Genomic DNA, 17,475 nt, shown 5'->3' on the forward strand with positions numbered 1-17,475 from the left:
GGGGGGAATGACGCTGGTGGGGAGGGAGGGACACAGCTATGAAGGAGAGGGGGGGATCAGCACCGTTTCTCCCCCCATCTGCCAAGAAGAGGCAGCCATTTTGCGCTCCATCGGAGGGGTGGTGAGACGGAGCCCCGCCCCCTTGCGGCGCCCTTTCCCCCCCCGCTGTGTCGCAATCGAATTCCCGCCCTTTTCCTTCCAGTCCGCGATCGCCCCACCCCCCCATAAAGGAGGGGGAAATGCTCGCCGTCCAGCTACGGCGCATGCGTTCTGCGCAGTGAAGCGTCCGGCGGAGGACTACGGGTGACGGTGCCTGGAGAGCTGCGTTTCTACCTGGGGCCCGTTGGAACAGCGAGAGGCAGGAGGCCGCGGATCGCGCAGCGCCCTTCCCGTAAAAGTCGCCCTTGCAGAAGGGAGGGAGCCAAATTGCCCCCCACCCCGAATCCAGGGGCTATTTCGTGGCAGGCGAAAGAAGGTCCGGCGAGGCGCTTCGCTCAGGCGCCGTCTCCTTGCGCGCCGCCATTTCGGGAGCCGCAGCCTGAGGAGGCGCGAGGGAGCCGGCGGGGACCGAGGCGGATTGCCAGCGAGGCGGTTGTTGGAGCCATGGCTGCGTCCGTGGGGAACGTGGCCGACAGCACAGGTACCTGTCGCCGCGCCCGCGCCTCCCGCCATTCGCGGGCTCCGTAGCGCCCGCGGCGGCTCCGAGAAGGCCTCAGCCCGGGCGGGAGCCTCCTCTGCGGTCGCCGTCGCCCTCGAGACGGCTGGGGGGGAGGGGGAGGGGGAGGGGGGGCCGCCGGGAAGAGCCGCGCCGTCCCTGCCTCGAGGGCTCCGGGGCTGCCAGGGGCTGAGGCGGCGCCGAGAGGCCGAGCAGAAGCAGCCCTTCGTAGCCGCCGTGAGGGGAATCCTTCGGCCTCGGAACAGCCGGCGTTTTTCCCGAGGTGCGGCGGGAGCACGTGGGGGCTCCTCGGGCCGCAGCTAAAAAGCCTCCCGGGCGCTGACAATAGCCTCGCAGAAGGACGACCACGATGGGCCGCCGGCTTTTCCGGGGGCTTCGCTGATGGGCCGCGCGGAGGGGGGGCGCAGGTGCGGGACCCCCGCGTGCACATGCGCAGTGGGTCCGTGCGGTGTTGTTTTTTTCCCCCCAGGGGCCGGCGCCCCGGACACGAGGAGCGCTTCCCGCAGGCGCCCCGGAAAGGCGACCTGCAGCCTCTGGGCAGCTAAAGGAGCCTTTAGGACTCCCTCGCTGCACAGTTCCCTTCCCAACAAAATGGTGGTTGTGGTTTAATGGTGGTCGGAGAAATCTTCTTCTTCTTCCCAGAGGACGGTCAATTGCGACGCCTGGCAGGCTCGGGCCCTCGCGGGGGCTTCCCACCCTTGCTTTCAATGCCGAAGGATCGTCCCTTGCCTCCAGCGGTGGGGATCCAGGGCAGCGGCTGCTAGCTAATAGCCTTGGGCTGGGACCTGGTTAGGGCCATATGTAGCGGGTAGATAAGGATAGGGCAAATTTGGCTTCTTACCATAAGCGAAACAAATTCATGTAGGAATACAATGCACACAAATGAAAATAATGGAATGCTGTATAATTTTTCATGTTTCAACATTTCAAATAGTATAACCGCAATTTAAAGGAAATTTCCTAATTCTAAAGATTAGTGTGTGGTCTTAACTGTTAAAAAAGGAATTGCACCTCTGCTGTGTGGTTTTTGCCCCCACAGATGATAACCTTTCTTCCGATAACACTTTTAAAAATTTTTAGCTTGCATAGCAAGGGGATAAAGAATAACCCTTGTATTTGAGTTGCTTGTATTCAGTTCCTACTTCACTGTTATAGACAAGTGCTGTGGATGTTTTCTTCCTAGGGTTTCTGGATGAATTTTTAATCTATAGAATCTTACTGCTGCATTACATAATAGTATAAGGTTGTTCTCAAGTGGCTAAAGAGTTGAAGACAGTTCAAAATTATCCGACAAACTCTATCTATTGAATTGGGCAAGTGACTTTTACCTGCCTTTTAAATAGATATAATTATATGTTAGGTACTGGAATAAATCACTTTGGGCAGGTTACAAATGGTTCAGATGAAAAACAGCTAAAAGGAAAAGAATTGGTCTTTTTCATATACAATTTCTTTGCGGGCCCCAGTATTAAGCAACTCCTCATCCATTGAGGGCTGTGATAATCTGCTCTTCTGTTTATAAAAAAACTGCTTTTTAAAAAAAAAAACGCTGTTGAAATTGCATTATTTTTTAAAGTGTGGGCATTCTGATTCGTGATTTATTTGCTAACTTACCATCTTGATGGAAAATTACAGAGAAGTGTTGTGCAAGCTTTTATGAGCCTGTTTTCAAAGCTTGTGCAAATCTTCCTTTTCTTCTCTGAAGATAACATCGAGTTCAGCTTTTCATCAAACTTGGCTTATTTACTATTTGTAATACTGTAGCTTGTGATAAATAATTCACTTTAGTTCATAACACCTTATCAGGCTTGAATTAATTTTAGGCATTGTTTCATTCAGTGTTTTAATTTTCAAGGGTATTAAAAAAATCTGATTCCTAGTCCAGCAAATGTTGAGTTTCATTATCTCCCCTCTCCTGATTTTATTGGGGAGAAAGAGAATCTTGCTCTGGAGCTGATGAACACACAGGAAAACCAGTGGTCTATAGCTCTCTCTGAACAAAGTCTGGAGGTCTTCTCAGCAATGTTAAGTTTATTTGGCAGATAACAATACCTGCTGTATGCGATCATTTCATTGCATGGAATCATGTTTTTATTTTCTCACATGGATATTTTGATTTTAACATTAAGGCTTGTGTTGAATGATGGTATAGTCCTAACATTGGCCTGTTTTAAAGAAAGTGTTTGTGAAAGATTGCCACCAAGCCTAAAGCAGACAGTCTGGGTCATGGCTGAGGCAAAGCTGAAGATGCCAAGATTGGGGGCGGAGGGGGGAGTTATTAGTCAAGGAAAGGATCGACATCTTTGCAGCCTGACAATTACCATCATTCACCATTAAGTTAGGAAGTCATATGTCTGTTTTTAATCATCAAATACCCCTTGGATGTTGGCATTTCATCTTTTAATTTGTACACCATTGTTTACCCATTTTTATTATCCATTGTTTATCCATTTTCTAACTTTTTGTTTTCCTCCCCTCCCTCCCCTGAATGTTTTGGTGATTCTTCAGAACCAACGAAACGTATGCTTTCCTTCCAAGGGTTAGCGGAGTTGGCTCACCGGGAGTATCAAGCAGGAGATTTTGAAGCAGCCGAGAGGCACTGCATGCAGCTTTGGCGCCAAGAGCCTGACAACACGGGAGTGCTCTTACTGCTGTCCTCCATTCACTTCCAGTGCCGCAGACTGGACAGGTAAGGAAGCTGGTGCCTTTCTGCCCATTGCTTAGGGCACTGCTTAGAAAGACAGACGCTGGGCACCGGGATGGCATTCTGATGCTCCCACTCAACTCTCCCAAAAGTTTTCTGTGTTGTTTAAATTTGATGGAATATTTCAAAATATATTAAATATGCAGGAAGCCCCATTGCAAGTACATCCTACCTTCAACTAAAGTTTCTGGTAACATGACAGAATTGGGAAATAGCAAGAAATGTTGAACTGAAACAGAATGTTTCTGAATCAGCTGCTTCTCAGGAATCCAAAAACAATACAGTATTAAAAAGTGCATCTCATATTAGATGACACCTTAGCTTGTGTGTGTGTGTGAACAGGGTCTCATTGTTCTGGGAAATACCATTTGTGTGATAGTTTTCTTTGTCTTATTACTGTAATACATGACGAAAGATATACAGTTGTGTTCATAAGTTTACATACCCTGGCAGAATTTATGATTTCTTGGCCATTTTTCAGAGAATATGATTGATAACACGAAAGCTTTTCTTTCACTCATGGTTAGTGTTTGGCTGAAGCCATTTATTATCAATCAGTTGTGTTTACTCTTTTTCAATCATAATGACAACAGAAACTACCCAAATGACCCTGATCACAAGTTTCCATACCCCAGTTCTTAATACAGTGTATTGTCCCCTTTAACATCAATGACAGCTCCAGAACCTTCACTTTATTCTGCTGTAGCCAATGACAGGTCAACTTGGCCTTGTGTTTAGGATCATTGCCATGTTGGAATGTCCAAGTACGTCCCATGCGTAACTTCTGGGCTGATGAATGCAAATTGTCCTCCAGTATCTTTTGATAACATACTGCATTCATCGTGCCATCAATTCTGACCAAATTTCCTGTGCCTTTGTAGCTCACACATCCCCAAAACATCAGCGATCCACCTCCATGTTTCACAGTAGGAATGGTGTACTTTTCATCATAGGCCTTGTTGACCCCTCTCCAAATGTAGCATTTATGGTTGTGGCCGAAAAGCTCGATTTTGGTCTCAACACTCCAAATTACATTGTGCCAGAAAGTTTGAGGCTTGTCTCTGCTGTTTGGCATATTGTAAGTGGGATACTTCGTGGCATTTGCATAGTAATGGTTTTCTTCTGGCGACTCGACCATATAGTCCATCTTTCTTCCAGTGCCTCCTTATTGTGCATCTTGCAACAGCCACACCACATGTTTTCAGAGAATCCTGTATTTTACCTGAAGTTATTTGTGGGTTTTTCTTTGGATCCCGAACAATTTTCCTGGCAGTTGTGACTGAAAATTTAGTTGGTCTACCTGACCGTGGTTTGTTTCAACAGAACCCCTCATTTTCCACTTCTTGATTAAAGTTTGAACACTGCTGATTGGCATTCTCAATTCCTTGGATATCTTTTTATATCCCTTTCCTGTTTTATACAGTTCAACTACGTTTTCCCGCAGATCCTTTGACAATTCTTTTGCTTTCCCCATGACTCAGAATCCAGAAACGTCAGTGCAGCACTGGATGAAGGATGCAAGGGTCTGTTAGGAGGCCAGAAACTCATTGACCTTTTATATACACACACTAGTTACATGCAAACAGATCATAGGTGAGGATGGTTACCTTTAATAGCCATTCACACCCCTGTGTGCATGTTATCAGGCCACAATCATCAGTGTGATCAGGGTCATTTGGGTAGTTTCTGTTGTCATGATTGAAAAAGAGTAAACAGTTGATTGATAATAAATGGCTTCAGCCAAACACTAACCATGAGTGAAAGAAAGGTTTTCATGTTATCATTCGTATTCTCTGAAAAATGGCCAGGAAATCATAAATTCTGCTAGGGTATGTAAACTTATGAGCACAACTGTATTGTGTATCAGCAGTCCTTGGTTCTTAAGGCCGTGCATATGAGATTACCATTGCTGCTGCTGCTGCTGCTGCAATAATTGTTGAGAAAGAGACTGAAGATAATGTGCCCTGTCCCAGTGTTCTAGATTAAGGTAGCTTTTGCTCATCGTTCTCTTCAGCAGGATGCCTTAGGTGGAAACCCAGCTTCTCTGCCACACCACATGTTTTCAGAGAGTCCTGTATTTCACCTAAAGTTCCAGGGCTCACTGGAAGAATAAAATTAACAGTGGCTTCCGTGGAAGAAGTGAATATGTGCAGCCTGTTAGAGCCCTCAGGCTCAAACAAAAAAAAAAAAATGATGGACAGAGGTGCTCTAATGAGTGGCAGTTCACTGTGGACACCTGCAGGCAATTTTTTTAAATCCACAATTAAAATTACCTTTTCAAATGCTGAACTTGGATTCTTTTGATAGTTCTTAAACTGTCATAAATCCAGTGAATAATTACTACTTTGATAAAGGCACCTTAAATCTTTGCTTTGTATCTTCTCTAGGTCTGCTCACTTCAGCACTTTGGCGATCAAGCAGAATCCCTTATTGGCAGAAGCCTACTCCAATCTGGGAAATGTGTACAAGGAACGTGGACAGCTGCAGGAGGCCATCGAACACTACCGGCATGCTCTTCGCCTCAAGCCAGACTTCATTGATGGATACATTAACCTCGCTGCTGCTTTGGTAGCTGCAGGAGACATGGAAGGGGCAGTGCAGGCCTACGTTTCTGCCCTGCAGTACAACCCTGTGAGTAGAGATGGTGCCAAGCCTTTGGAAAAGCTTTTTTCTCCAAAAGAAGTTTGAAAAAGCCCTTCAAGGTTGCACCTAAATGCCTTTTACTGCTGTGTGAGTGACAGTAGTGTGCTTAAGGCTGCTCTGTGGATGGACTGTTGATCTTTGTTTGAACCAGCATTCCCCAGTGTGGTGCCCTTGAGAAGCCGCCCTTGGGCAACAGCTCCTGTCCATCCTGTTGGGAGAATTGGTATTCAGACGAGTTTCTATTCGCTATCCTGCCCTACTGCTTGCTTGAGCAGCTTGTTCTCATCTTCTACAAGGATGGGTGCCATCCATTAATTTAGGCATCTCTCCTACTCTTCCCGTAATCTCATGCTTCCAAGTACTTTCTCATGCTTCCAGTAAATTCCAGCACATAGTGCATAAGCTGTGTGGTAAAAGCTATATGAAGGTCTATTATCCAGCAGGATAATTTTATAGAGACTTTATGATTCCAACTGACACCTTCCAGTCCTCCCCTTTACAGAAAATTATTAAAAGTACCCTAGAAGCTTTGTTGATTAGGTTTTTTTATTGCAGTAGTCTCATTTTCTATTTCTGATCTGTTGATCTGGATCGGCTCTGCTGGTGTTGACAGAACCCATTTGCTTTTCAGGACTTGTACTGTGTGCGTAGTGACCTGGGGAATCTGCTCAAAGCCCTGGGTCGCTTGGAAGAAGCCAAGGTAGGTGTTCTGTAGAATCAGTCTTTTGAACTATGTGAACGCTTGCACCAAGTCTTCCATTCTCCGCTGACCTCCAAGAGTCCCAAGATGTGGCTGAAAGCTGAAGGCTCTGAATTGCCCCAGAGTAGTGGCAGGGCAAGATATGGCATGCCCATGTTAACCCTTGCTTTAAGGCAAGAAATTGAACACTGAGTCTTGCTGCAGAACTAGACTATCCATTATGGTGAAGTGACTGGCAGGGGCACCACTACTCTGTGATCTGGAAATAACATGGGTCCCAAACTGAGGCTTGCCTGCTGATGCCAAGCCAGTGACTTAGTCCGTGCTTCCTGTGAATGCTCTTCTAAAGTCCTTTGTGGCTTGTAAGTGTAGAAGAACCTTATCAAATGTTACCCTATGAATATGGCATTAAAGAGATTCTTTAACCCTTCCCCTCCCCCTGCCCCCACATGGTTCATGGAAGAAAGGCTAGCAAACAGCATTGTTGCAGTTGGGTTCTTCGAAACAATCTGTTTTTGCCCAAATGTTGAATAAAGGTGTTGGTTTGCTTGGAAAATGACCTGATCAAAGAAAAACTTGCTACATTAAGTGGAAAGGTGGCTTCTAGCAGTCTGGTTTCCAACCAAGAATTTGAATACCAGGATGGGTTTCGAGGCTCTTGGCATGACAAAAACTTAGAATGCAAAAAAAGGAAAACGGGGAATTGTCTTGTTACAAGCCACCTTACGCATTTGCGCAGCAGGGGTGAGGAGTGTGGAGGAACCAGAAGGACCTCCGCGGCAGTCCTTCGCTTCAAGCCCCGCGCGCATGCTATCAAGTGGAGTGTATGGAGAGTGTAGCTGTCCGGCTGACTGCTGTGCCTCTGGGCGGGGGAGGGGACTTGGCTTGCCCGAAGGGCTGGCGGTTGGGCCTTGCAAGCTGGGCCATGGAGCTGCCCTTGAAAAGGGATGCTGATGGGCGTGAAATGTCTTTTTGAGAAGACCAGCGATGCTCAGCCTGTCGGGTGGACAGCTAACGTGAACTGCACTTCACTGCAGCTTTTAGTGTGACTGGTATAGGCCAAGACACTGCGCCTGCCTTAGTTGCTGACCTCTTTATTTCAGAGCTTGGAGACACCTAGTTTGAAAGTGTGACTCTGTTTCTGTGAGAATTCCAGTAAAAAAGGGCAAGATAACAAAAGACGTCAAGATAATACACATACTTGAAATAAATTGCAATGTATTTCTTTGGCTGTCAGTGCATTTGTAAGATCAAACCAGCAAGAATATTTGCTATTTCAAGTAAAATGTAAGTTTTGTGGAAATTTCAGAGCCTTTCTTCCAACTGCCCTGCTGTTTGCAGTTTCCCCAATTAACCCCTTCCCGTCTGCATGTCTCCCATATTACAGAAAACTGTCCTGAACCCTTGTGTTAGACATATCCAGAGATTTTCAATTGCTTTGTTGAACTTTTTACTAATGATCTTGTTTTATTTTCTCTCTTGTTTTTGGTTTTTCACCATTGATATTGTATTTAGAAGGTTTCAGGTGGGTGAAACCTCCTATTCCATGCGTAAGGTGCCTCGCTGAAGGGAGCTCGAGGCCTGGATCTAGGGCAGACACACTCCTCCTCCTCCTCTTCCAGCAAGGAACGCACCGAAAACTCACATGAGAAATATGGTAACGGGTTTGTAACTGCCACAGCAAAACCATTTGCCTCCATGCCTGAATCTTCTGTCTTGTGGCTTCAGAAACAGTTTAAGTATTTAATGTACAACAAGTAATGTTAGAGAATATTTTATAATCCTAGCCACAATTCTTTCAAAGATATATTGTAAAAGTAAATTAAAGATGTAAAAAAAAATAATTGAAGTTACTATAGTTAAAGCTTCTAACTCTTCCTGGTTGTTCATTTTTTTCCTTTTTCTTCTTTGTTTGGATTGCAGCGTTCTGCTCTTCTGATGATGCTGCGCTGTGATCCTGCAGTAGCGCAAAGGCTGCGCAGCGGAAATGCGCCTTGCGTGCGATTGTGCCCTTGTGAATGGTTGATCAGATACGATTCATCTCTAACTGCGTGGCTTCCTGAGCCCTGTGCTGTAGGATTTTCGATAAAATTGGCTTTGCAACTGCATTCAGATTTCAGACACAAATTGAACACTAACAGTTTTTACAGAGGCCTCTCTGGAAGATTAATCAGTCTGGCTGGCCGTTCACAGTCTCCGGGGCGTTCTACACAGTGCAGTTTGCAGCGATAGCGCAGCGGCGCGCTGTTAGGGAGCGCTTGCGGCGTCTTGCGCTTGCATTGCAGGGACCTGAACCTTTGGGCAAAGCTGGTATTTGAGGTTTTGGAAGCTGAAGGTGGCGCTGAGATGTGGAGAAAGGCAAGATCAGGACAGAGCCCTGGAGTTGAAAGGGGGCTGTCCACTTAAAGGCATCCGTTGCATGTGCTGCCTGTTTTTGGTAGCTCCTTTGGAAAGGCCTGGTTAAGCGTCACCCAGCTGCTTTAGATGCTTTCTCCTCCACTTGCTTTCCAAGCCACTGTTAAAAGTTGCATCTGCAATTGATGCTTGCTTTGGATTTCACAGGAATGCAATGACCCTGGAGGTCAGGGAGGGAAGGGGGACGGGGAATTTCCTGGGCTGAGTAAGGATTGCAATGCGCGGATCAGTCTAACTGAGGATGGTGGGTTTGCCCTCGGGTTTTGGTTTGCGCCAGCGCAGGATCAGCCAGCTGTTTACAACCCTTTAGTTTTGGCGCAAGCAAGCCTATACTGCAGGATCACTTTTGGCGGGTTGGAGAAGGTATACTAACGATGTTTTTCTCAATTTTCTTTGTGCAATTATTCCCTCCCCTTGTATCTATCTTTAACCCTTCCAAGGCCTGTTATTTGAAGGCAATTGAAACGCAACCCAATTTTGCAGTTGCATGGAGTAACCTTGGCTGTGTGTTCAATGCTCAAGGAGAAATCTGGCTTGCCATTCATCACTTTGAAAAGGTAACTGTTTGGGACTGTTAACATTCCATTTTCAAAATGCTTTAACAGGGAGAGAGCCTGGCTTCCTGGGACAAAAGCAGGTTGAATTGGTGCTTCTATACACGGTTTGTGTGCCTCAAAATTGATGCCTTATTAGAAGCGATCAGGAAGAAAAAAGGCTTTTGGAACTCCTGGATTTTTATCACTTCCAAGCTTTGGGAAGAATAATAATGAAGAGGAGGGAGGCCTGCAGTGAGTTAATCACAATAGAAATGGATGGTGGGTGGGTGAAATCTTAAGGATTACTGTGGTGGTGTTTCATGTAAAATACACTATAGGACCAACCTTATTCCCTCCCTCTTTGACGTGAGCTTGTGTCGCAGGATATATTGCTCCAAGGAATGAGCATATGTGTTGTCAACGTCCTTGAAAAACTTGCATCTTTTCCTGGGCTCACATGATAGCCATTTGTCCTCGGGAAAATGGTCATGAGAAAGTACTACAAAACCCTTTGGAATAGGTGTGGGCACCTATCAGTAACCCTTAACCAGAGACCCCACGCAACTGTACCAGCCCAGGGAAGATGGAACTGCTTTAAGGAGGTGCCAACCGGTGCGGAGTAGAGCGTGTCAGCTTATTAGCTTTGGGTTTCAACCACAGCATATCTTTACTTTCCCATATGTACATATGTAGTCATCTAAGATGGTAAATTAGAGAGAGGAGATGAAAGAGACTTCCCAGGGACACGGCCTTCAAATGTGATTTCAGTATTACCTTTGCTTCACTAGGAAGCAGAGTCAGCTGGTCTAAAGCAAACCTCTTACGGTTTTTTCAATTTTCTAAGGCTGTGACCCTTGACCCAAACTTCTTGGATGCTTACATCAATCTGGGGAATGTCTTGAAGGAAGCCCGGATATTTGACAGGTAATCCAACAAAACCAATCCTTCCCAAGAAGGGCTTGGCTTTTTATCCCCCTGGGAATGGGGGTGCACCAAGGCAGCCTTTTGTGCAATGTTCCCCAAGGATCATCAGCTTGATTTCTAGTGTCTCGTTTTAGAGCTGTTGCAGCCTACCTGAGAGCCCTGAGCCTGAGTCCAAACCATGCAGTTGTGCATGGCAACCTGGCCTGCGTCTATTATGAACAGGGGCTGATTGACTTGGCCATAGACACCTACAAGCGTGCCATTGAGCTGCAGCCGCACTTCCCCGATGCTTACTGCAACCTGGCCAACGCCCTTAAGGAGAAAGGCAGCGTAAGAAACTGTTTCTCACTAGCCAGGGTGGGCCAGGTTGCATCGTGGAAGCTTTGGCTCCACTTTTGAAAGAGAGTGGTCCTTCTCTCTTTTTTAAAAATACTAAACTTTGTGTCATCTGTGTCAACAGGTTGCTGAAGCAGAGGAATGTTACAACACAGCCCTTCGCCTGTGTCCCACTCACGCAGATTCCCTCAATAACCTAGCAAATATCAAGCGGGAACAAGGAAATATCGAGGAGGCTGTTCGCCTCTACCGTAAAGCTCTTGAGGTCAGCTTGTCAATCTATCCATGACAGTCAGCCTCAGACTTGTGCCTAGAAGCCTGGCCCACCTTCCTTTAATTTGGTAGCCTTGAATTGTAGAAATAAAGGCTAAGAACGTCATCTTGGGAAAGGAGGGAGATTATTCTCTACAATTTTGAATACCTTTTGGAAAGGATTACATTTTGCTTCTCTTTCTACGGGGCTTCTGCTGGGAGATTGAAAATCCCTCTCCTCTCGCTGGCCAGTTAGTGCAGGAAGAGAAAGATCAGAGAACAGGAGAGATGGGCTCAAGGGAAGGGCTGTGTGTGTGGGGGGGGGGAGTACACACAGTACCTAAACAGGGTGGGAAGATCAATTCACGGCACACATCGGTTATGGGCAGCTCCAGGAAGGCATAGGGTATGTCACTCAATATACATAAATTATGTTTCAGTACTTTTTAAGTTAAAAATGATACAAAAGTGATTTGGATCCTAGAGACTGGGATTTTCTTGGAAGAACTAAGGCCATCTCATTCCCTGCAGGTTTTCCCAGAATTTGCAGCCGCCCATTCCAATTTAGCAAGCGTTCTCCAGCAGCAGGGAAAGCTGCAGGAGGCACTCATGCATTACAAGGAAGCTATCAGGTAAGGCTTTAAACATTTGGAATGGCTGGGATTCTTCTGCTGTGAACAGTGCCCTTCCTTATAACCCCTTTTTCTGTGACTTAGAATCAGCCCCACGTTTGCCGATGCATACTCAAACATGGGGAACACCTTAAAGGAGATGCAGGATGTCCAGGGAGCTCTGCAGTGCTACACACGGGCCATCCAGATAAACCCTGCCTTTGCCGATGCCCACAGCAACCTGGCTTCCATCCACAAGGTAGGTCTGGTTTGGTCTGGTCCAGGTCACATTTGGTGGCTGTGGCAGCAAGCAGCTGTTCTCATGTAGCTCCTCTTCCTCTGCTTCCAGGATTCAGGGAACATACCGGAAGCCATTGCTTCATACCGCACTGCTCTGAAACTGAAACCTGACTTCCCTGATGCCTATTGCAATTTGGCCCACTGTTTGCAGGTAAGGAGACTCGTTGGTATTCTTGGAAAATCGGGCAGCTTTTCTGTATTTGCAAGCTACACAGGCAGCTGCTTTTTCTTTTTAAGATTGTTTGTGACTGGACCGATTATGATGAACGAATGAAGAAGCTGGTTACCATAGTTGCTGATCAGCTGGAGAAGAACCGACTCCCTTCCGTCCACCCTCATCACAGCATGCTCTACCCGTTGTCTCATAACTTCCGAAAGGCTATTGCGGAACGACATGGAAACCTCTGTCTGGACAAGGTGGGTTCATCCCTCAGAAGCTTCACAGCATTCACTCTTTTAGAAGACACAGGCTTGGTAGGAGAGGGGGGGGTCCTTTTTTAATGCACTATAAGTAGCTGCTATTTTTTTCCTTGCCAGATCAACGTGCTTCACAAGCCCCCCTATGAACACCCTAAGGAGTTGAAGGCCAGCGAAGGCCGGCTCCGTGTGGGCTATGTCAGCTCCGACTTTGGGAATCACCCCACGTCGCACCTCATGCAGTCAATCCCAGGCATGCACAACCCGGACAAATTTGAGGTAAGGGGCCTTTCGAGGAAGTTGACACCTTGCTGATTCTGATAGGGTGTCCTGACTTGCAGTGGTGGGTTGCGCCTTTTATAAATGCAGCTCTCTTTTATAACATGCTGTGGAAAGCAGCCTCTGGGGATCCTGAGTCCCAAGCATTGCAGTGTTGCTCCCTTCTAGGTGTTTTGCTATGCGCTGAGCCCTGATGATGGCACAAACTTCAGAGTAAAAGTGATGGCTGAAGCAAATCATTTCATTGATTTATCTCAGGTAAGAATCTCTGAATGTCGGGGGCTGAGCATAGGAAGCTTCATAGAATAGCATGGCTTTGGGGTAAAGATGGCGGGGCATTGTCTTCAGCTTGAGAGGAAAATGACTTTAGTTCCAGTGTTGAGCAACACAATATGAAGGACAAGGCATGCACTCTACTAGTTTTAACGACCATGGAAATTAAAAGCCACACTCTGGCATTCAGAATAACCGGCCCATATTTCTGCTCGGAGATTTAGAAGTTGCAGCAAAATCTGTGATGTCTTCTTGAATCTCTATCTTTGGAAAACAAAGTCAAATATTGCCCTGATATCTCAGTCCATGAATGTTGGTTGCCATCCTTGAGCAAAGCAGAAAGATGGCTTAGCAGTGCACTTTAATTTTGGCTCCCAAGGTTCCGTGCAATGGGAAAGCCGCTGATCGCATCCACCAGGACGGCATACATATCCTCATTAACATGAACGGCTATACCAAGGGAGCCCGGAACGAGCTGTTTGCCCTCAGGCCAGCACCAATCCAGGTAATGCAGTCACTTCAGATGCTTCTGGTCAAACATACTGGGCTTCTTTCTGTGAAAATTACCTTCTACTTCCTTCAGACTTTTTTTGTACAAATAGTAGGCGAATTTTATCCAGATTATTTTACAAAGGAATAACAATGATTTTGGTGCGTGATAAAAATTGTTTGTCCTGCCTTGACATTGGGTCACACGGGAATGGCCTAAATTTCGTGTTACAAATAAACTCTTTCAGTCTTCAGATCTTCCTGCTTACCATGCAGAGATTATAGTGACAATTTATCTAGCATATTTTAAGACTATCTAAATGGATTTAAAAAAAAAAAAACTTTTGCTCTTAAGTTATCCACTAAATATATGAAGTAGTCATCAGGTCTATGTTGTCTCCAGAAATTTTCTGAAAGATTCCATGGCTGGTTGTGATAATTGCTATTTTGTGAATATAAACTCTGAATGTTCTTTCAGGACACTGTTGGGGTTGTGGGTGACCTTGACCCCAGACACATTTTATCTTCACTTCTAGGCTATGTGGCTGGGCTATCCAGGGACTAGCGGCGCCTTATTCATGGATTACATCATCACAGACAAAGAAACTTCACCCATAGAAGTAGCTGAGCAGTACTCCGAAAAGCTGGCTTACATGCCCAATACGTTCTTCATTGGAGATCATGCAAACATGTTCCCACACCTGAAGGTACTGTAGGGTTCAGCGAGCAAGGCTGGAGTCTGCCAGCTTTGTTTCTCTCGGCGTTTCCTCTGAAGTTAACAGAAGCCCCAAATCCAGCCTTCTCAAAGCATTTCTTTTCTTTCAGAAAAAAGCAGTTATTGACTTCAAATCAAACGGGCATATTTATGATAACCGAATTGTTCTGAACGGCATTGATCTAAAGGCCTTCCTGGACAGCCTACCTGACGTAAAAATAGTAAAGGTGAGTCACGAGCATGCAGGCCGTCTTCTAGAAAGTTGCAAATGGGGAACTGAAAAGGCTAACCTTCAAGGAAGGAGAGGGTGTGTATGAAGTTGGACTGGCTAGATTTTATGCTTCGCTGCTTCCTCTTTCTGAAAACGTGGGGTTTGCCTCTCGGCTTCTAGATGAAATGTCCTGATGGAGGAGACAATGCAGACAGCAGTGCTGGTCTCAGCATGCCCGTCATCCCCATGAACACGATTGCCGAAGCTGTGATTGATATGATAAACCGTGGACAAATTCAGATAACAATAAACGGATTTAACATTAGCAATGGATTAGCAACTACCCAGGTGAAAAGCTCTGTGTCCCGCCTCCTGGTTTGGGATTCTGGGGCTCTTAACAGTTGAGGGTTTTGATTGGGGAAGGAGGGTGGAAGAGGGAACCGGCCTTGTGGAAGGCAGTAGAGGAAGGCCTGCAGCCTTGAAGGCTCAACAGCCTCCCTGAGTGAATTCTTCCATTTAGATCAACAACAAAGCTGCAACTGGAGAGGAGGTTCCACGCACCATCATTGTCACCACTCGGTCCCAATATGGGCTGCCTGAAGATTCAGTTGTCTATTGTAACTTCAATCAGCTTTATAAGATTGACCCGTCCACTCTGCAAATGTGGGCTAATGTGAGTAATTGGCTGTGGTCTCTCTGGGTTCTTTCTAAAACATGGACTTGAGGATGGAGTTTTGTCTAGGTTACGTTGCATGTGCCTAAAACGTTGTCTTTCCTCCCTTTAGATCCTGAAGCGAGTTCCAAACAGTGTTTTATGGCTATTGCGATTCCCAGCCGTGGGGGAGCCAAATATCCAGCAGTATGCTCAGAACATGGGCCTGCCCCAGAACCGCATCATCTTCTCCCCTGTGGCTCCCAAAGAAGAGCACGTGAGGAGGGGCCAACTGGCCGATGTCTGCCTTGACACCCCCCTTTGTAACGGCCATACCACAGGGATGGACGTGCTTTGGGCTGGGACTCCAATGGTCACGATGCCAGGTAAGGGGTGGGGGGGCTCTTCCCATCCAGCCCCTTCCTCAATATGTCAAGAAAGTGGCCTGTGGCCAAACAGCTGTGAGCCTCTTGTCTTTTGTCTCCAGGAGAGACGCTGGCCTCCCGGGTGGCAGCCTCCCAGCTGACTTGCCTGGGCTGCCTTGAACTCATCGCAAAGAGTCGGCAGGAATATGAAGACATTGCGGTGAAACTGGGAACGGATCTAGAATAGTAAGTGTGTTTCTGAGGGGTGGGAATGCTAGTGTGCGTTCAGTCCTGAAAGCGCAGCATATCCCTTCAAAAGCCCGGGGACTGGAGGAATGCCTGGGCCAAATAGTCAGAACCTGAGGAAGGGTGAGTTTCTGAGGGATGGGCTTCTACTCATTGGGGGTTTGTTCTCTCTCTGCAGCCTGAAGAAGATTCGTGGCAAGGTCTGGAAGCAGAGAATATCCAGCCCCCTGTTCAACACCAAGCAGTACACCATGGAGTTGGAGCGGCTTTATCTCCAGATGTGGGAGCACTGTGCAGCTGGCAACAAGCCGGAGCACATCGTCAATTCCCTGGAGAGTGGCGAATCTGCCTAGGTCGCCCGCCCATGTGTGGAAGCTGTCAGGAGGCTCCTGAGCAGAGGCCACCAAAAGGGACTTCACCTCTGCTTCCTTCCTCTGCCTGGAACTCCTAGCAGAAAGGATCTGTGGTTGGAACTGGAGAGCCCAGCCGGACTTTCCTCCTGCATGACGGAAGAGCTGGAGCTGCTTGTCCTGGCTGAAGCATTTGCCGCTCAGCTCTGCCAGGCCCCGGTAGGCGTCTCTGGGCTGGGCTCTACAAGGAAAGGTGTAGGACAGCCAGGCAGCTGCCATTTCATGGATGGATTCAGTTTCCCTAGAAGTTAAATCTTCCTTTGTGGATTGGAACTGGAGCTTTTTTAAAAGATTGGTTTTTCGGGTATTCCTGTTGGTACACGTGTGGGTCTGACAAGGTTTCCAGCTAGCTCGAGTTGCTCCTCCCTGGGAATCTCTGCTGGTGAAGCTTTTTTACGGGTTTTATAAACCACTTGAGCCAACATCGGCCTCCTTAATGTCTGACACGTCTCCTAGGCTTTGTGTGCTGTCTTGACTCGGGTGAGGGCTTTTTTTAAAGCCTCATCTTGTCAGTTGGCTTCAGAACAGCGCACCTCTCTGTAGGAAAGATAAATTGAATTTAAAATGTGGTGGTCTCGTCTTTCCCTGAACCCAACCTGGTGCCAAATGCTTATCCTTCAGGAAAAATAATTATGTATGGAGTTGCAGGCATAGCACAGTAGCACAGACTTGCAAAATAAAGCTCTGGTTTGACCAGGTTGGCCCATGGATAGGGGACCGGCCCTTCCGCCACAAAGCAATTGTGTGCAGGGCAGCTGGCCTCTTGACTTCAGCAGAAATGCAGCCCCAGGTAGGTATGGATTCCCTTTTCACAGAAGGATGCTTTTCACTGACCACCTGCCTGGGGAGCAGGCAGCCTTGACAGGCAGAACTGAAGAGACAGGGGGAAGAATGAGCCCTCCCCCACTTAATTTGCTCTGCCTGCAATTAACCAAAGCCTCGGTGGGCCCACCGAGAGCGCTGCATGGGGGGGGGGCTTGATGGCTCCCTAATGTGCTGTTCGAGCAACCCCTTCAATAGCCCCACTCCTGCTTAAGTGGCTCCGAAGAGGGCTTTTGTTTCTGCTGGGAAGGGCCTCTGGAGACCCCCACCCCATGCAGCCCCTGCCCTGGTGGAGGCAGAGATGGGCAGGGCTGCCCGGAAGGAAAGGGGAAGGGGTGAGCCTCGTGTCCTGACCAGGAGCAGCCCCTGTGTGGTGGGGGGAGGAAAAGCGGTTGGGGCTCTGCTTGCGCGTGTACCAGCCTTGATGTCCGGATGAGTGGCTGACAAATACAGATGAAATCACTGGTGACCGACTGTCTCTGCCTCTTTTCTTGTCTCG

At 47.2% G+C, this 17,475-nt stretch overlaps 1 protein-coding gene across 4 annotated transcripts; it reads left to right on the top strand.

The window, feature by feature from the left end:
- Nucleotides 1-200: 200 nt before the first annotated feature.
- On the top strand, nt 201-17,445 carry OGT (O-linked N-acetylglucosamine (GlcNAc) transferase). 4 transcript variants are annotated; one of them, XM_087877642.1, is made up of 23 exons: nt 233-640; nt 3,185-3,365; nt 5,768-6,011; nt 6,655-6,723; nt 9,579-9,695; nt 10,519-10,598; nt 10,733-10,928; nt 11,059-11,199; nt 11,718-11,818; nt 11,903-12,056; nt 12,147-12,248; nt 12,335-12,514; nt 12,635-12,793; nt 12,962-13,051; nt 13,446-13,571; nt 14,092-14,262; nt 14,381-14,497; nt 14,662-14,829; nt 15,002-15,154; nt 15,267-15,519; nt 15,621-15,744; nt 15,923-17,253; nt 17,304-17,445. In XM_087877642.1, exons 1-22 carry the CDS (start codon nt 604-606, stop codon nt 16,095-16,097), a joined length of 3,138 nt encoding a protein of 1,045 aa, XP_087733768.1. In that variant the 5' UTR covers nt 233-603; the 3' UTR covers nt 16,098-17,253; nt 17,304-17,445. The 4 variants fall into 4 exon arrangements, with proteins under 4 accessions (XP_034297605.1, XP_087733768.1, XP_087733769.1 ...); XM_087877643.1 differs by having other exon boundaries at nt 259-640; nt 3,215-3,365; XM_034441714.3 differs by having other exon boundaries at nt 201-640; nt 15,923-17,445.
- Nucleotides 17,446-17,475: the final 30 nt, after the last annotated feature.

Source organism: Pantherophis guttatus, chromosome 12 (genome assembly GCF_059756535.1).
Source record: "Pantherophis guttatus breed Tessera chromosome 12, ASM5975653v1, whole genome shotgun sequence".
Classification (NCBI taxonomy): domain Eukaryota; kingdom Metazoa; phylum Chordata; class Lepidosauria; order Squamata; family Colubridae; genus Pantherophis; species Pantherophis guttatus.